Source organism: Ursus maritimus, unplaced genomic scaffold (genome assembly GCF_017311325.1).
Source record: "Ursus maritimus isolate PB19 unplaced genomic scaffold, ASM1731132v1 scaffold_7, whole genome shotgun sequence".
Classification (NCBI taxonomy): Eukaryota; Metazoa; Chordata; class Mammalia; order Carnivora; family Ursidae; genus Ursus; species Ursus maritimus.
Genome location: NW_024426885.1, coordinates 28564002 through 28584004, shown reverse-complemented (window position 1 = coordinate 28584004; position 20003 = coordinate 28564002). Strand labels below are relative to the sequence as shown.

The 20003-nt window shown below is 49.4% G+C and overlaps 1 protein-coding gene across 1 annotated transcript in view; it reads left to right on the top strand.

Annotated features, from left to right (window-relative positions):
- The window catches only part of CNNM1 (cyclin and CBS domain divalent metal cation transport mediator 1), a 55518-nt gene that overhangs the window by 22163 nt on the left and 13352 nt on the right, over positions 1-20003 (top strand). Inside the window, exons 2-7 of the mRNA XM_040623838.1 lie at positions 1028-1171; positions 4242-4382; positions 6488-6657; positions 8189-8288; positions 8695-8742; positions 19824-19987. Of these exons, the coding sequence (XP_040479772.1) occupies positions 1028-1171; positions 4242-4382; positions 6488-6657; positions 8189-8288; positions 8695-8742; positions 19824-19987 (767 nt within the window). The remainder of the gene's footprint in view (positions 1-1027; positions 1172-4241; positions 4383-6487; positions 6658-8188; positions 8289-8694; positions 8743-19823; positions 19988-20003) is intronic.

The window sequence follows — 20003 nt, the reverse complement described above, 5'->3', positions numbered from 1 at the left end:
GGGGGGGGGGGGGGGGGGGGGGGGGGGGGGGGGGGGGGGGGGGGGCCCTAGATTAGCCGAGCCTGCAGATCCGTTGCAACACCGCTTCTCCACTCACCTGCCTGGCCCTGCGGTGGGGTGGCTGGAAGGCCAGGCTCAGCTGGACCTGTCACCTAAGCTCTTACACTTGCATGGGCCTCTCCACCATGGTGGCCTCTGACTTGGTAGAGCAGCTCTCCAGCAGAAGCCACGTGCCTTTCGTGACCCAGAAGTATCCTTGCAGACGCTCCCCTGTCCTCTGTTGGTTAAAGCGGTCACAGGCCCGCCCAGACTCAAGGGATGGAGATTTGGGGCCATGTTTTAAAATCACCACACTGGTATCATTCCCTAATTCTAGATGAGAAAATAGAGACTCGGTAGAGGTTAAATGATTTGCCCAGGGTCAGTTCACAGAGAGTAGGTGGGATAGTTACGGGGGACGTTCGGAGGAAGAAAGAAGACTTCTAACCTAATTCTTTTGATTCCAAATTCTCTTTCTTTCAATTCTTTCAATTAGATTATTCATCCTCCTCCAGCTTAGATATACTTGCTAATATGTAAAAGTTAAAAGGAAAAAAGTTAACTGGCTTTATGTATATTCGTTTCTTTCCTAGAAAAGAGACAAATATAAAAGTATAAGGTTTGGGGGTACCTGGGTGGCTTAATCGGTTAAGGATCTGCCGTCATCTCAGGTCATGATCTCTGGGTCCTGGGATTGAGCCCCAAATCGGGCTCCCTGCTCAGGAGGGAGTCAGCTTCTCCCTCTCCCTCTGCCCCTTCCCTTCGCTCATGCTCTCTCTCTCTCTCTCAAATAAATAAATAAAACCTTAAAAAAAAAGCATAAGGTTTGTATTAGAAAGAGCTTGCATACAAACTTCATATTTTAAGGAAGTCCTAAGATGAGTTCAGTCCCAAGATGGGTTACAGAGCAACTTTGTATAATTTTCTCATAAGGAAAGACTTCTAAAAATATTCCAGATGCTTACCTGGGACTTCATTTGTTCTCTAGGAAAATCTCACCTGGCCATTGTCCAGCGGGTGAACAACGAGGGAGAAGGAGACCCCTTCTATGAGGTGATGGGCATTGTCACCCTAGAGGACATCATAGAGGAGATCATTAAGTCGGAGATCCTGGATGAAACTGACCTCTACAGTAAGTGCATGGCCTTGGCTCTCGTCCAAGGTCATCCCATTTCTCCTGAGACTCTCAGAGCCCGCTTACTTCGACATACTGTGTGAAAGGGTGTTGGGACAAGCCCATGCATTGCTGGGTCAGCCCCCAAATGTTAGGTGCTGGCACGACAAGATACCCTGGCTTGAGGCACCCCAAGTCACTGACAACATGCTAGCTAAATGTTTATCAGGAGGGAACCTATGGGAACTGAGCCAAGACTGAAAAGGAGACCTCCCGGCCTTTGGGTGGAAAAGGGACTAAAGGAAACTGAGTGTGCCTTGGGTGGCCACCCTGCCCTTGTTTCAGTCTTTCCCCTGAGTTGTTGTGGTTTTTTCTCTTCATCCATCTAGACGCAATCCCAGCACTCTGTGGGGTTGCACTCTCAGTCGGCCCACGCCACAACACAGCACGCAGCGGGACCGTCAGGAGATCGCCCACACACCACCTAAGCCAAAACCTTAAATACCCTTCTTCGACACTGCTCTTCTCCCTCACGCTTTTCCAGCCCTACAGCCCAGTTGCTCGTCCTGGCTCCCCAGCCCTGCCCTCCCACCCAGCCCCCCTCAGGAACAATATGGACTCTATGCAGACAGTGACTGCTTTTGGTTAGCCAGAGCCTTATCAAAGCTTGGCTTGCAAACATTACAAAGGCTTGCTTTGTCTGTGGGATGAGAGTGTTATCTAAATCTGCCGGAGTCTCTAGGCCAGGAAGCGTTTCCTCCTCTGAATTTCACTTCATGAGACAGCAGTCCCTTTTCCCTACCTCAGATAACTCATTCCATCCAGACCCCTGTCCTTAGTTTGCTAGAAGCAGCCATTGAGAAACCAGCTCCCAGTACAAAGAGCTTTAACGCTGTAAGGCAGTGAGCAGTGCAGAAAGACTGCCTTCCCTGTAGACTTAGAAGAGATCAAACCCAAAAGGGGGGTCAGGCCCTGACAAAACACAGTAAGAGCGTCACAGTATCTGGTGTTGCTCTGATATCCTGGCCAGGCCCAACTTCTTCAAATAGGGGTTAACCTCTACCGCCCCCATTCCCTTCTCCCTTCAGCGCTGCCCACCGCTGTTGATTTAGAATTCCCGGGTATCTCAGTAGATGTGTCGCGGAAGACGGTCCCACTACAGCGTTGGTGGCCGATAGTAGTGATGGTCGTCTAAGTGAGTGAGCTCCTCCTCCAGCATTGGTTTTAACAACCTTAATGCTCCAAATACTCACTATTAAAATAAAAGGAATGAAGAGGGAGGTGAGGAATGATTCTCCAATGATGAAATGTTAAGTGGCATTCTGATGGAGGAGGGCGAGGGAAAGTTTAGGCAAACGTGTCCTATAAAGCAGGTTGCTCACCAGTGAGAGCAAAAGAATCAGTCCGATACCTGTATTTGCTGCTCTCTTGCTGAGCAATCGTCTTTCTAAAGGAGAGGGTTAGGGCTTTCCTGCCCTTATAAATAAGCTTCTGGCATGATTCCTTAAGAGCTGAGAGAAGGCCAAGGAGCCAGGAATACTGTGTTTCTTCTCACTTGACCCTGACCCACAGGACAGCTGAGTCTGCATCTTGCCACTGTCGCTACCCGAGCAAAAGGGGTGTTAAAGCAGCAGCCCAAATTCTAGATAGGCCCACAGGACTGCAGCACAGTAGAAGGGCATTTTCTGTCTTCCAGCAGGAAACCCAAACAGTGGGGCTGACGTGAGCTCCAAAAGGAGAAGGAGAATACCAGGGAGCCAGATTCTAGGGTCCTAGTTACTTGTCCCCAGAATTCATTCCCTTTAATGTCCACTGCGTCCACTCGACCTGCACCAAGAGTTCCCCCCAGCCCTGTCTGTCTCCAGGCCAAGTCTGGAGAAATCCCAAATGCCTTTCCCTGCTCCTGTTAGCACTGTGAAATAGGCAAGACGTTTCAAAATTTTACTCAAAACTAAGGGAAAGCAAAAGACACCTGACCAAAGAAAACATTCCCCCTACCCCTAAGAAAATATTTTTTTAAGACAAGCTTTAAAAAAAAGGGAGAGGGGCGCCTGGGTGGCACAGCGGTTAAGCGTCTGCCTTCGGCTCAGGGCGTGATCCCGGCGTTATGGGATCGAGCCCCACATCAGGCTCTTCTGCTATGAGCCTGCTTCTTCCTCTCCCACTCCCCCTGCTTGTGTTCCCTCTCTCGCTGGCTGTCTCTATCTCTGTGGAATAAATAAATAAAATCTTTAAAAAAAAAAAAAAAAGAAGGGAGAAAAAAGTTAAATTGGAAAAAGCAGGTTTTCTCCATCAGTAGCACAGGCCATCTAAATTCCCCTAGATTTTGCCTGAGGGTCCCACCTAGAGAACCCAACTTTTTAAGTTATAGGGCTATTCCCATTCCTTCTCCTTTCTTCTTCCCTTGATTTTTTCCCAATTGTCTCCCTGGAGAGAGGCTAGGGTTGAAGCAGGAGAATTGTGAGTGAGAAGAGGAAGTGACCACCTACGTCCCTTGGGTGACATGCCTCGGATACTGTGCAGGGCGTGGTTTAAATCAGCAGGAAGAGACGCGGTGAGCCCAGCTTTGGGGACAGGAGAAGGGCAAGAGGCAGAAACCCCCTGGGCTCTGCCAAACCCCTCGATGCTGAGAAAGCTGGTCCCTCGTGTACGAATGCCATTTTGTAAGCACTTCACAGGTAGGTTCTGCTCGGAGTCCCATAACCGCATGGGATGAGCAGAAGTGTTATCGCTACTTCTGAACCTCGTTGTGTAGGTGAAAACAAGCACGCACTCTGAACCCTAGAGAGGCTGCAGAGCTGTATGGAGGGGAGCCAGCACTGGAACCCCGTCTTGGGGGCGCCAGGCCAGCGTTTCCCCTCCGCCACCCCGCACCACCTAAGTGTAAATAATCCTGGGACCCGGCAGCGGCTCCCACCTTCCGTCCCTTAGTAGCATCCCTCTGCTCGCCGGGAAAGAGAAGTCGTGAGGTCACCTACAGTTGACACAGTGCAGAAATTCACGGGATCCCAAAGGCTCTATCTGTCCCATGAGACTGTGGGAAAACTGATTCTGAGACGGCTGCCGTCGGTGCCCTGTGTCCCTGCAGCCGACAACCGGAAAAAGCAGAGGGTCCCACACCGGGAGAGGAAGCGGCACGACTTCTCCCTGTTCAAGCTTTCCGACTCGGAGATGAGGGTGAAGATCTCCCCGCAGCTTCTGCTGGCCACACACCGCTTCATGGCCACAGGTATGGCTCTGCCCCCCACCCCCCACCGCCGCATCTCCTCCCCCAGCAAGGGAAGCAGAATCTGGAAGGTGAAACGCATGCACCAATCACGGTAGTACCTCGCAACCTGATTCCAGTGCGCAGCAGAGAGGGACAACCCCTGTTCCGGGGGAGGGGGTGCCGTAGGTCGAGCCGCAGGAGGCCACATGCTGTCCTGTGCAGCCCCAGGCCTGATCTTCTAGGGCAGAGGTAAGTACAACTCCACTCTGCTTGTCTCTCTTCCACTCAAGAGCTAAAGCAACCATTGCTGCCCTTTTCCCTCCACCCCCTGCCCCCTTGCTTCCTGGCAGGAGCCTGAGGCCGAGCTCCATCCTGTTGGAGCTGGAGTGCCCCCGAGGCGTTGCTGAGGAGGGAAAGGCCCTGTTCCTACCCAGCAAGGAGGCCCGGGGGGGTCGGGACCCTCCCAGGACCAGATAGGCTGTGAGCTACAAGTTCTTAAAATACAGAAGTCAGTTTTGAATCTTGGAATCTTCAGAAAAAAAAATGAGGATCCAAATACAAACTTCTCCTTCTTTTAAAGAAGGTAGTATTTGTCTTTGAACTTTCTAGTCTTCTCGCTCAGGCCTAATTAAGGTGCTGACTTAGAACAATCACACTCACGACTAAATTCAGTTGTCAGTTAGTCCGACATCTATTTATCAGGTGTGTTATGCGTGCTAGTACTGTTCCAGGGGCTAAAAAATAGAAAATTTTAACTTGGAGCTTCTTGAAAGTAGTTTTCAACCTATTTTCTAGTCCGGAGTACAGATTTCTTTTAACTACTGGCTGCCTGTCACAGAAAACAGCTGTATCTGTTCACAACATGATATAACATATAATAATATCCATTAATATGAAAATGTGATGCAACAAGGCTTCACATTTTTGAGAATGTATCACTTAAGTAATTAACTCTGTATTAACTTGGAATTTCATTTCATTCAACAGATACATGTCATACCAATAAGTCAGATTAAATTCTCTGTATTTCATTTGATTATAGCATTAAAGCCTTTATTGTTCACATGGCTTGCTTATCCATGCTCTTTTTATCATTGCTTTTTTTTTTCTTAAACCACTTTATTGCGGTAAGATTGACATACAAAAAGTGGTACATACGTAACGCATACGACTTGAGTTTGGAGCTAAGTACACACCTGTGAGACTATTCCCACAGTGTCTGCCATAAGCATATTCATCACCTCCAAGAGTTTCCTCCCATCCTCTTTATTTATTATTTTTTTATGTTAACATAAGATTTACCCTCTTAGCAAAATTTTAAGTATACCATACAGTATTGCTAATTACAGGCACTAAGCTATGCAGGAGATCTCTAGGACTTATTCATCCTGCATAATGGAAACTTTGCACCCTTTGACCAATACCTCGCCCATGTGGCCCTCCCACTAGCCCTGGCCAACCAGGGTGCTACTCTCTGCTTCTACGAGTTTGACTATTTTATTACTTTTGAAAATTTTTTTGAGAGAGAGAACACACACAAGGGTGGGGGAAGGCAGAGGGAGAGGAAGATAGAATCTTAAGTAGGCTCCAGGCCTGGCGTGGAGCCCACCGAGGAATTCAGTCTCACAACCCTGAGATCATGACCTGAGCCAAAATCAAGAGTCGGATGCACACCGACTGAGCCACCCAGGAGCCCTGAGGTGACTATTTTAGATTCATCATATAAGTGGTATCATACATATTTGTCCTTATGCGTCTAGCTTATTTCATTTAGCATAACGTCCTCCGGGTTCATCCATGTTGTTGCAAGTGGCAAAATTGCCTTCTTTTTTAAGTCCACATCCAACTTGAAATAACGTCAAGAAGAAAATTAAAAGTGGCATTTCCAAAATGGTGACCTGTTTTCTCCAGGTTGCCAGCACAGGGACACACATGCCCAGAGGGCATAGGGGCGAAGCTGAGGTGCGCACTTGGGTGGAAGACCCCCCCCCCCCAAAAGAGACTCACAAGAGCCCTGCCGGCTCGGTGCCCTGGAGCAGGAATGGAGCTGCCTCCGGACCCATGCCTGGTGTGCCCATCCTGACTCCTCCAGCTGCTGATTCTTCCTGCCTCCCTATCTCCCCTAGAAGTGGAGCCCTTTAAATCCCTGTACCTCTCAGAGAAGATCCTGCTCCGACTCCTGAAGCACCCCAATGTGATCCAGGAGCTGAAGTTTGACGAGAAGAACAAGAAAGCCCCAGAACACTACCTCTACCAGCGCAACCGCCCCGTGGACTACTTCGTGCTGCTTCTGCAGGTGAGCGGGAGAGTTAGAGACCCTCCCAGGGCGGGACAAGGGCATCTCCAGGCTGGATGGACAGGAGCGGCTGTGCCTCCTCAGTGCCGGGTTCGAAGGCTCAGCCTGCTACCTCGGGGCAAGGCCAGATGGGATGGGAGTTTGTCCATGACCCACAGGAGGGGCCAGGTGTGACTGGCCGGTGCCCTGAGAATGGTGGGATCTTGGTGGCAGTCAGCAGTGTTTATGGTGGGGTGGGTGGGGATGCACGTCTCGGATCTGCCATGCTGACGTCTCACCATACCTGACTCCCACCCACTCCTTGCTCTGGAGGTGCATGGAACACATCCACTCTCTCTGCCACATTTCAGCCTTTGCGGCCTCTCGAATCTTCTCCGCCTTAAGAGGACCGGGAGGGAACAACTGACTGCATGAAAGAGGTGCAGCATCTTCCCAGTGCTCACATAAGTACCGTCGCCTTCTGCCCTGGGTGCCTGGATAGGCCTGTCGCAAATAGCTGTCATGTGCGGTTCCAGCTTGTGACGCGGCTGGCTCCCTGGCCCTGCTCCACCATTAGCCCTGGCACTATTGCCCATCTCTTCTCAACAGAATCTCACGAACCCGAAATATAGTGATTGCCTTAAAATCTTAATGAAGCTCAGTAACCTTAGAAGTAACTCTTTGCTTACAGTCCACCTACAGCCTGTCTGCTCTGACCCTGTAATGGGCCCCACACCCATCCTTCCACATAGCCTCAGAAAATGACCTCCCTTCTCCAAAAACGGAGTCACACTCTTCACTGCTGAAGACCAACAAGAGTCCCGTTACATTCTTTATATAACATAATGAACTCATATAACCTACTGTCTTATGCTTCCTGTAAACTTAACCACTTTCAAGTAAAAGTTGGAGGGAGTGAAAGGTAGTGGCAAGAGTGTAGGTTCAGAAATGGGAAAGATCTGGCTTTAAAATACCAATGTTGCCATTTTCTAACTAACCTTGACCAAGTTATTTAACCTGAGCCTCAAATTGATTCACCTGTAAACTGGGGGTAAAAGCAGTATGGACGTCAGAGGGTGGTGGGACCGAGTGTACATAGCACAGTGTCGGGCCCACAGCTACACGCTACTGCTGGCCATCAGCTGTCGTTATTCCTGCTGATGAATCAAACAAGCTCCCCACAGACTCTGATTTTCTCTCAACCGGACTCAGAGATGGTCTAATCTCAGACCAAACCAGTGGGCCAGTTTACGGGGCCCAGGGCTAGCTGGGGCCAGGACATTCGTCACGGAAGGGCCATCAGAGCATGCAAAGAGAGGTGGTTATTCAGGACTCGATGCCTCTGTATGAACTAAGCAATTAATGTACCGCCAAGGCCTACCGAAGTCGGAGGTGCTCTTCTTGAAACGGATCTGGACGGACTTCACATTTCCCTGTGATAAGAACTCAAGTCCAGCTGTTTGTTATCCAGACAGAAGTGCCTAGGGTTGTAGTCAGTAATAGAACTGGGAGTACTCGAACACGCCCTTAGTACGCTTCCTTCTTTCCCCAGGGTAAAGTGGAAGTGGAGGTTGGGAAGGAAGGCCTTCGCTTCGAGAATGGAGCCTTTACGTACTATGGTGTCCCAGCCGTCATGACCACTGCTTGCTCAGGTATGCCAGTTCCAAGCCAGAGCTCCTTGGGGAAGCAATGGGATATTGTGGAGAAGAGCATCTGCGTTCAAGTCCTGACTCCTTTTAGGGACTCTCTGTACAAGCCATTTAACTTCCTAGACTCTAGTTTCCTCCTCCGTAAAATGGGTGGAAGAGTCCTTTCTGATTCAGAGAGTTTGTTTGTGGAAGTACATGGTAGACTGTAACATTAGCAAGTGTCAGGAGCGGATAGGGGTATTTTTCCCTATGAAAAGACAAGTTTATTTTGCTTTCTACACTTCCATTTGATGGCCTGGTTTTTGCAGGGTTACTTGGTGCTGGGGGTGGGGTGAAGGAGGGAGCATTCCCACAAGAAGGTGTGTGTTGTGAACTGCCTCTGAAACGCGCTGCATCCTTCTGTCCTCAGATAACGACGTGCGGAAGGTTGGAAGCCTGGCCGGATCCTCTGTCTTTCGTATGTATCTCTCAAACCCCTCCCTCATCTGCCCCCATCGTTGTCCGGCCTCAGCCCACTCTGGGGACCTGGACTGAGCACTTTGAGCCTGGGCGGGGGCTAACCCAAATGGTGGCAGCCTCTTTGTAATGCTCTGCCAGGAACACTGCCTCCTGCCAGGTACCCACAGTCCACAGGCTTTGCGTTTCTGTGTTTGGAATGTTTTCTGCTGCTTCTCTGCTCACGTGCAAGTGACGAATGACAGGGAGGGAAGTTGCGAGGGGAGGGGCACCATTTAGTGTCACCTGCTGGGGAATGCAGGCAGGTGACTGGGGTGCTCTGGTGGAGGTTCAGCCTTTCCTTCTCTGCTAGGATGTAATTCACCCACTGGCCTTTACTTTACATGACACGGGTATGTCATCACTGTATCGGTAGGAAATGACCGCAAGGTCGTGGGATGTACGTCCCAGGCTGGCGCGGTGTGTCGCTTACCTGCTTCTCTTTCCTCGTCACCACGTCGTAGCTGGTGGAGAGCTGGCTGCCAGCTGGCTGTGCACGCTGATGCGGGGGGCTGCCGCAGGGCTGATGGCTCGTTTGTTCTGCCCCTTCTGCGCTCTGCCTTCTCGCTGTTTCCTGTGGGGAGTTAGCATACTTGCATTTAGAAGGCATGGCATTTATTGGGCTATAAGTGTGATCCAGAAAGAATTATTTCTCTAGATTTCTTTTTGATTCATGGGTCTGAATTTTGCATTGCTTTCAGCTGTTGGTGTTTACAGCGGTGGCTATTTTCATGCCAAATGGGGTGTTTTCTCTCACCATAAAAAAGATTTTATGGAGTGCTTTCTATTGGGATTTATCAGAGGATCACAAAGCTTGATATCACAATCCCTGGCACAGGAAAGGTACCATTTTAATACAAAGAAACTAAAGAATTGACTTGCTCCAAATTACCCAGCAAGTTAATGACTCCCCAGACGCATTCCCATGTCCCGGCTAGTTCACACAGGGCAACGAAATACGGATTTGAGGGGTGCCTGGGTGGCTCAGTATGCTGAGTGTCTGCCTTTGGTTCAGGTCATGATCTCAGGGTCCTGGGATCGAGCCCAAAAAAGAAGAAGAAAAAAAAGAAATACGGATTTGAGACCCATCATGTTCCAGAAAGCAATTTCCATGTGGAAATACAATTTACAGTGTAATTCATATCCTGGCCGAGCAGAAGGCTGAAATGAAGCTGAGGTACCTGCCCGCACCCAAGGCGTGGCCCAGTGTGAGCTGAAGACCTAGAAAAGTAAAGCCCTGGTACATTATTACACTTACATAGGCCCACAAATCTCAAGCAAGGTTGATGAAGGAAGCATCATCATCTTAGAACAAGAACTCTGGATGGGGAAGGGATGGGCTACAGGAGCAGGGAAATCTTGGGTCTCCAAAGGAGATTTCCATCCATCACATTAGGGATTGTTCCGTAGAGTAATTCCTAGGATTCTGAATGTTACCTAGACATGGGGCCCTATTCTGGCTCTTTCAGAAGACCAAAAAATGGGCGAACAAAGAGCTACGTGAGGCTCCCCAGCCCACCTAATATGGATGACCTTTTTTCTTTAAAAAGAAAATTATTTTAAAAGCCATGGGAAGCTGTTACCTGGTTTCCTCCCTTCCTTTCTTCCTGTCTCTAATTCTTTCTACCCATTTCTCCTTCCATTTTATCAGTGAGACAGGAGTAAACTTGCAACACTGATCTCTCCTTCAAAACTGGTAACTAAAAAGGAGCATTAAATTCTTCCCCTCCCCTCACTTCTGAGTACCTTTATAAATCTTCAGAAGGAGAAAGAAATCGAATTAGCCAGTAGGGGCGCAGAGACGTTTCCCATCATCCCCCGCAAGCACTCCCCACTTAGTGGGGTACACTGTGGCATATCCACCAAGGCTGCCACAACCCCCACTTGTGCCGGATGCACCCCCAGCCCAGGGTCCAGCCTCCCAGCATCACTCACCGGCAATGAACCTCAGCCTACAGTCAAAGGAGAGTGTAAGGCAGTGAATTCTTATAGGGTCTGGGTCTGGTAAACTACCCCTGTCCTCAAAGCCAGCCTGTACCTTTATTAGCCTTTGAGGGAGATAAATGGGATGACAGGTTCGCCAGAACCCTGGCCTTGGACCTAGCCTCAAAGTCGAAGTTGAGGTTATGAGTAAGTCACCCTGGTTTTCCTGTGCAGGATAAAGGGAACACAGCCAACACAGTCCCCTGTCTCTCGGATCTACTGCCAGGGAACCCAGGCAGATCACGGTGAGCCTGGGACTCTGAAGGAACCAGGCTTGAGCTCAGGGTAGAAGGAACGGATGCCCACAGGGCAATGCAGGCAGGGAGAGGCTGTCCTCCTACCTTTTGGTGGGGTGTATGTTTCACTTGCAGCCCAGGAAGCTCTAGGATGCTTCTTGAGACTGGGGGGTTTCTTATCCCGGTATGTCTCACATTAGGGGCCCATTCCAATATTCTTTGACATCTGGTGTCAGACCAAATGATTATCAATCAGGGAGGTATAAAGCTCCCCGACTCCCCTGCGTGTATGGGTAATTTCAGGACAATCACTCAGTGCAACAGAGAAGACTACGGAAGTTGCCGATTTCAGTGTGCTGTCACTTGCAGCCTGACTTTATTTAGTCCCCAAGGAAGGGTCTCTCCGAACAATTAGATAAGAGAGGGGAACACAGATTCCCAGCAGAAACACCCCTTGATCCAGCAATGCACAGTTCGTCCCCAGCTCCTCGGAGTCTGAGGCAGGGTTCGGCTTCCTCCGGCTGCCCCTGGCAGGAGCATGCTCTCTGCTTTTAGCTGCGGTGCAGGGGGCAGATCCCTGAGGCGGTGGGGAGAGCCGGGGGGGCGGGGGGAGGCAATGCTGGACTCCCAGCATCTATGCGGGCTCAGAGAGAATGCTGTAGACACACGTCCCCCCACCCCCACCCCCACCCCCTAGGGACCCTGCCTGTTCTTGTCATCGGCAGGTCGAATCCCCACTAAGATTACTGCACATCTTTTCAGAAGACTTTCAGCCAAGTCTATTTTATGTTCCTGTTTCTGGAGAGTGACTTTGTGAGAGAAATTTGCAATTTCCCTGTTTTCAGAGGCAAGATTCCCTTCTGCAGAGAAATGTGACATTCTGAAGATTCAAGAACAGACTGACTCACACACTTTGCTCTTTGTCTTTCTCCTTTTCTGTTTATCTTCCCTTTCGCAACTCACAAATCCTTGGCCCTTGACTCTTTAGTGCCCGTCTCTGTGTCTCGTACCTTCGCCTTCAGCAGAGGGGACTCTCTGGCAGGCTCCCCAGGTAAACATGCGTGGGTGTCTCGGTCTCCATAGATTCAGTGGGGTGTGCAAGAGGCCATCGGTCTCTGTCAGGGTCCCGCAGAGAACTCGTCTCTCCCGGCGGGCACTGCCAGGTCTAAGGCTCATCACACAGATAACGTGGCACAAACGGCCCAGGCATTGCTGAGTCGTGGTGTCACTTGTGAATTTAGCTCCCAGGGATGTCTCTGTGCAGGTACAGGGAGAAATGAGGGGGCGAGGGATGGTGGGAGTTCTTCCTCATCATTTGTCTCACTGCAGAATAGAGGGATGAGGAGTGCATCAGGAGAGGAGTAGAAGGAAACAGCAGAGTACCATTCCTTACTGCTACCTGTTTTCCCTCCACCATTCATTCTGTGTGGCCTCTGCCTTTAGCTGACCGCTAACCCATCCTCATCTTCCCCGTAACGTTACTCTCTCTGGCCTTACTCATACAAAGAATATGTGTGAAAATTTCAAAACAACTTTTCATTAGGTTTAACCTCTGTTGTTAATTAAATAAAAGTTGCTGGGTTTCTTTTTAACTGGGTCAGCCAGCTCCCTCCTAGAACTACCCAGTAACTCAAGGGTGGAGGAGAATGTAATAAATCTAAATAATAAATGAAGTGTTTATATTGTTTTCTTGTCTAGAGGCTGCTCTCTTAGGCTCATGAAACAAGTAATGACCAAACCAAGAATCTATCTGTTAAATTGCCCTGAAGTTAGAATGTGAAAACACGGTCCAGTTCCCTGCAACCCCCCATCTGTCTCCCTATCCCAGTGCCACAGTAGGATTCTGAGGCCCCACCATAACCTCAGCCAGCAGGAATCCACTTATGTTTTGCTCTCTGTACAGTAGACCCTCAACTTTCAAAAATGCTATGTCCTGAGACCTCAAAACCCCAAGTTTGCCGCTTCAGAAGTATTTATGTTGACTCCTGCTTTCCAAATCTCATTTTCCCCATCTAAAACCATCTGGTTCCCATGTTTATCTGTACAAGTTAATCACCTTCTCAAATTTCACCAAAGTTCTCTCTCCCATTTAATGATTTTCCACCAAGAAATAACGTTTTTCTCGCTTTGTGAGAGCTCATGCCTTCGTGATGATTCCAGACCAGTGCAGTCGATGCGGGATGCCAAGTGGGTGCCTTTTACCAGCTAACTGGTCTACTCCTGCCTGCCAGCAAAATGAGACATGACCACATCATGGACTTCAAGACCCTTCACACGCAGGGAGGCTTGACGAATGAAGAGTATGCTATGAAGTTTCAGCCGCAAGGGAAGGCTTACATTTTTAAAAGATACTCAACCGAAAGGATCAAAGCAGGGGTATAGTTCCTTTTAAATTACCCTCAGTTAACCAGGCAAGCCAGTTCCTTGTAACTTTCCAGTTAAAGGAAGGTTAATTCTAGCTCATTGATATTTATTATGAAAAACTTGATGGTAACCCAGTGTCAGACCAAGATGAAGGCGACTTGTTTCTGCTGTGTGACACCCCCACCCCCCAGGAGGTGCTGCGACTTCTGACCCAACCCTGGTGGGTGGCAGCTGTCCTGCGAGCTCTTTTACCTTCCTCTCATTTTCCATGACTGGCTGTTCAACCCAACAAGAAATAGGTAAGCCGCAAAGCTGAGAGCAAGGCCAGCTTCTCCCCACCCTTGGCTTACCTCTGCAGAGTGGAGCAGTGATGAACACAGCAAGAAAAAAGAAAAGGCGTGGGTGCCCTGCTTCTCCTTGGACTCTCTCCTCCCCACCTCCTTTCGTCTGGTCTCCTTTTGTCTGGCCCCATACTTGATTTATGATCCAAATACAATTATTTGCAGATATTATGTCTCGCCCCCATCTTACACAGAGGGAAGAGAAATCCTGGAAATTAATAGGGCCTTCAAGTTTAAAAAGAACTCAGTCATTTTATTTGATTCCCACAACCACCTCAGGAGATGGGAAGGAGTTATCCGTGGAAAACAATAGTAAGGAAACAGGCTCTGAAAACATTGAGCCATCCATCAGTATCACAGGTGTAGTGAGAAGGGAGAAGGATGAGGATTGGAATCCAGATCTCTCTTTTTTTAAGGTCACATTTATTTACTTTTCGAATTTTTCCAATTCTTCTTTATTTTTAACAAAAAGTTTCCAGTTGAGGTGAATAAGTCACAGGAACAAAAAGCAGAGCACAAGGAATACTCAGTGATACTGTGACAGCGATGTAATGGACAGATGGGAGCGACACCTGTGAGCACAGCACCATGTGTAGACTTGTCAAATCACTAAGTTGTACACCTGAAACCAGTGGGACCCTGTGTGTCAACTGTACTCAAAATAAAAAAAGGTTTCTGGTTTTATTGAGACATAATTGACATATAACACCGTGTAAGTTTAAGGTGTATGTGATAATTTGATACATATATATTGTATACATGGCAAAATTCTTTTTTTGTTTTAAATTCCAGTATGGCTAACATACAGTGTTATATTAGTTTCAGGTGTACAGTGTAGTGACCTGTGGCATTTTAGAAACAAAACAAATGAGCAAAGGAAAAAGAAAGAGACAAACCAAGAAACACACTCAAACTGATGGTTCCCAGAGGCGAGGGGATGGGAGATGAGTAAAATGGGTGATGGGGATTAAGGACTGCACCTGTCTTGATGAGCGCTGGGTGATGTATGGAATCTGAGCCTCTTAGGTCCTACTTCTATTGTCCTGGACTTGGCTACCCCTCTGAACACGGGCATTTTGTGCCCCCTAGAGGACTGTGACTTATTAGCATTTTGAAAGCAGTCATGCTAATGAGTTATGGTGCTCACAATGGATTGAGGCCAGCGGTCCCTGCACCAAATATTGCCACCATTATCCAGAGGCAGTTTCCTTCTATTTGAGCTTTAGTTCGAAATAAGGAGAGCGGAGTGGTTTTGTGCATTGCTTCCAGAGCATGATGTAATTAGCCAGCTTTGCAGGTGCTTTCGTTTAAAAAGTAGACTTCTGATCAACCCACTGAGAGTACACAGCTCCAGTTATCATTCCCTCCCCCCGGCGTCATTCCTTTTTTCTTTTCCCAGTGGAGATGATTTCGAGTTCCCCATGACAATCCTTCCCAATCCACAAAAGCACAGAGGCAGGAGAGAGGTCAGGAGCAGGGATTCTTTTTCAGTGTTCAGTTGACATCTGCAACGTGCTTTGAGATGGATGGGGACCGTTTCTTCCCAGAATATACAGGGAGTCTCTAAAAATAATCCTTTTACTTTGTGAAATGTGGTAAGCGGCAATATTCCTTTGGGTTGGCTTTTGTGTCGTAAACATTTGGGAACCATTAAAGCCCCATGTAATGTGAACGAGTTCATCTGGGCTCCTAACTTGGGCTGATTTGCGGAGTTTACATTGTAGCTTTGACAGAGAGCTTTTGGCATTTGGTTGTCTGATGTTGACTGTTACCCCAGAATGATGAATTTTAATAATCCTACTTTGTGCTCTTATAGGCCTATGTAATTAAACTCCCGCATCCAGTTTGGAGAACAGAGATGGCCCATGGCACAGTGACCATGACCCAGAGGACTGTTCCCCCTTGTCCCTCACTGATGCTCCAAAAGATAGAGGCCGGCAGCCGCTGAACCCTATTTCCCCCTCAAATCCCCAGACCGGAACGGGAAGCGGGGCCTTCTTCTGTATCACGGGTTCTGCTCTAGGTACAGGTGTCATGAGTGAGGCAGGCATCCCAGAGCTGTGTACAGGTTCATAGGGCCACGCCTATCGGTGCAGAGGCGATTCCATTCAGCCTCAGTTAGAGTGTAAAATCCTCTTCCACCCCCTCTCCCACCCTAATTTTACCCCAGCGTCTTCTCCACCCAACCCCAGTAACTCCAACTTGCCCTCTAGGACAGATATCCCTTGCAGGCTGACCACACAGAGACAGCAGGAATGGGGTCTATCATGCTTCTCCCCAGCACTTGCGAGTCCAGAGCAGAAAACCCTGCTCCCCACCACCCAGTCTCCAGGGCCAGCTTGAGGATGTGATGTAAGCAAGAGCGGACAAGGGATAAGTTGGCTGCTTGGCCTACCCCCTGGTGAGGGATTCTGTGGTCAGTTTGGTCGCTGTTTGGTCTGTCCCCTCTTAGACCTCTTCCACTATAGCTCTTTTCCTCTTCACTTCACTCCCCCAGCCTGGGCCTCTGCTCTTAGGAAATGCCAAGGGGAATTATACAACTTGAACTAGTTTGCCATGCTGCTGGGACACTCGTCTGTTACTGATTTCTTCTCTTTTTTTTTATTAAAAGCATTTCCATTTCCCTTGCTCAGAAACCTCCGAGTGTATGTGCACAATTACCAAAATGCCGAGTCATCAGCGTCCTACCTATTGAGGAATGTCAGGCTCTGGGACACGAAAACACTGATCTTGCACAACACTCAGATGAGCTGGGACTTTCTTTGTCATGAAGTTTTTTTCCTTTTAAAAATTGCTTTTATAGGCCCGACCTTTGTAAGACAGTTGTATCTTTTGGCGTTGGGAAGCCTTTGGGATTTTGAATAAACCTTCAATAGCCTTGTTCTTACTTTAAAAAACAAAATGCCACATGCTTCTCCTCCTAGCACCACAGTGATGTCGCTCGCATCTGACACGTGGTCCCGTGAGTGACAGCAGAGTGGCATGCCTGTGCGGGATGCTGGCGAGGATGAGAGCTCTGGGGGGAACAGGGGGTGTTTGTGGCCTCTGTTTCCAACAGACCGTGGAATTGATGGAGGCAGAGCCTTCTATGGATGGAAGTGGTCTAGCAGATACGAGAGGCCTGTCTCCCCGCCACCCTCCTGGAATGCGCCTGGAACTGTGATATAAGGGGTGACGAGGTGGAACAGCACACGTGGGGTGTGTGCAGCACGTGTCCCACCAGGCAAGGTGGAGGGTGCCCAGGGAGAGGTGGTCATTTCTCAGGACCTGCTCACACTCTCTCCACTTGTTCTAAACCGAGTTGAGGGTAAGACCCGCCAGGTCAGGGTGTGGTGTTCCAGACGCCACACACACGACAAAGAAGTCACCCTCCTGCAGGGCTGCCTGCCCCCCTTTTCCGCAGCAATTACCCCGAGGAAGCGCCATTGACTTACTGAGCAGCCACTGGCCCGGAAGACCAAGAGGGTCCAGCCGAGCCGGAGCGCATCAGCTCGTTTTCAAGGGACCAGAGCCAGAAATGAAATGCACGTTCTTCTGCCCAGTACTGCTGCCATTTACAGTCACCTCGGTGCTTCACTCTGTTCTCCGTGGCACCATCACTGGCCTCAGGCCTTGGTCACTGTGGAAGAGGGTCTGTCCCTCCATCACCCAGTGGATAAGTAGGGCCCTAGAGACCTGACTCCAGGATCCCCAGTTTCATACGCTTTTAGTTAACAAAGTCCTGGTGTTCCCTGTGGCCTCCTCCTCAAGTTACTGGGCCAAAGCCCGAGGCCTCTTGGTGCCCTTGGCTCTCATTGCACATTCTCTGACTCTCTCCAGCGTCGGTGTTGGAGTGCCCTTCTATCTGCCCCTAGCTTCTTGGAGAAGTCAGCTTCCCCAGGATGACTGTAAGCTGCAAAGGAAAGGCTTTCCAATCCAGGGTGATTTGAGAGCTCTGAAATCTTTTTTTTTTACAAAATTTAGATTCTACCTTAAAACTCTTTAAGGGACCTTAGGTGTCGATTCATTCGTTCTGTACATTTTTATTGAGCACTGTTCTAGGCCAGGCCCAGTGCTAGGTACTGAGTGGACCACAATGACCAGAAAAGACAAGATCTCTGCCCTCATGGAATTTAGCGTTGAATTGAGTAGATGTCACAAGTACAAACACATAATGAATTAAAACTTGTGAGAAGTACTTTGAAGGAATGAACAAGGGAAAGTGATAGAAGAAAACAGGGAAAGCGCCAAAGTCTTCAGAGAATGTGGCTTTCAGCTGAGACCTGATGACTGAGACTCAAGAGAGGGGGAGGTCAGGGAGGTAGGGAAAGGTGGGCAGGAGAAGTGGCATCTTCTGAGATAGTGGGGGGACACTTTGCATGATGGAGGGCAGCAGAGCAAGCAGGGAGGGGAAGAGAGTCCCCAAGATGAGACCAGACAGGAAAGCAGGAGTCAGGTCATGGGGGGCTTTCAGGGACAAAGCAAGGAGGTTAGGGGTCCAGGTAATTGGGACTTGAGTGGGGAACAGAGATGGGGGCCGACCAGCTTATGTCAGAAGTGGAGGTGAGAGGGCCTGGTGTGGGGTTCGGGGAGTGGCAGGAGTCGGGGGTGCCCCCAGGTTTCCGGCGTAAACAATGGAGTATATGTGAGGGGTACTTACTGAGAAGGGGACACTGGAAATAGAATCCTTAATTCTATTATCCTATCATGGCAGTGATTGTTATGGTTCTAATGCGAAAAATGATTCAGCTGTTGTTATTTTACCCTTTCCACTACCTGGTTTGCCAGACAAGAGTAACGGCTTGCAGCTAAACAGACCATCAACCCTCAAGGACTCTCTCCAAATAGATGCTAATCAATTATCTTGACTGATGGCACCATTATCTCAGGAGACAGGATTGAATTCCCGAGGTTCTACCCTGAAAGCACAAGGAGTGGGATCTCTGAGGAACCAGACTCTGCATCCGAGCCCCTGACCTAAGTCTGTGTTACCAGAGGCTGACAGCACACCCCCTTCCCCTTCGGGGAAAGAAATGCAGCGTGGCATAAGTTGGGAAGCAGAGGGGTGAAAGGGGCTTGACAGTCTCTCCCTCAGGTTTATTCTGTGGTTGAGATTATGCTAGGGTCACTTTAAGAACCTCTCTTCTGTTGATTCAGGGAAGGTAGTTCACATAATCCATTTTGAAACCAAGTGACCAGTGGTCTTAATTGAACTCTCCCTAGAAGTAGTTCTTGAAAATGGGAAAACAAACAAACAAACAAACCCTGACTCTGAACATTTAGGATTCCTGTGGGTTATCCCAGTATCCTCCTCCCCACTTCGGCCTAGATGGAGTCCTGCCCTAGGCCCACACCTCGGAGGACCTCACTTTGGCCCTCCTCAGTCCTAGCCCTTTCTGTGGGGTGAGGAGTTCACAGGGCCAGACCCTGTGTTCTGCCTTCTGGACCACATTTCAGGTATGGGAATCCTGGAATTCCTCCCCTAAACAGCCCTGGGGGAAGGGAACTGGGAAGCCCTAGGGCAGGGGCTGTTTTTCCCCATACAGCCCTGTTTTATGTTTTCCGCTTTAGCAGAAATTCTAAGGAGGTGGACCTTGCCTTCCAGGTTATGACAGTATAATTGTCAAGGACAAGGATAGAACATATTTTAACAGTTTATTAATGTGATTCAAATAGGCACCCATATAGTTTGTGGGCCTCTGCTTGTCCAGTGTTAGGGTAGGCCTGAGTTATCCCCACTCACGTGCCTCAGCACGGCCAGGATTGGTCATAGGTGAGGTCAAACCTGAGGGGTTCGCCTTCCTGAAATAAGGCCCGTGAATGGAGTTTAGATCCTGGGAGAGGATCTCTCGCTCTGGACTCACAGCACGGTCCTCAACCCCTGCCCTGAGCTCAAAGACCAGGACTGAGAGAGGCTGTGGCCGCCTCTGCCCAGCTGCTCCCTGGTAGAGCTTGTGGGGAGCAGGAGGAACCCCCGTGATGGGAAGGGTGCTGCCCGTTCTACCACCGGGTGTTACCATTGCCCAGAAGGCCTGCGGGCCCTCAGTAAATACCCCCTCCCCGTCTCTCTTTCCCTCCCCTTCTCCTCCCCACCCACCTTGCCTTGCCTTCTCTCCGTCCCTCTCCCCCACCATCTGCAGTAAACCGGTCCCCTTCTCGCTGCAGCGGGTTGAACCGCTCCGAGTCTCCAAACCGCGAGCGCAGTGACTTCGGCGGGAGCAACACGCAGCTGTGCGGCAGCGGCAACAACCTCTACACCCCTGACTACTCGGTGCACATCCTCAGCGATGTGCAGTTTGTGAAGGTAACCCCCCCCCCCC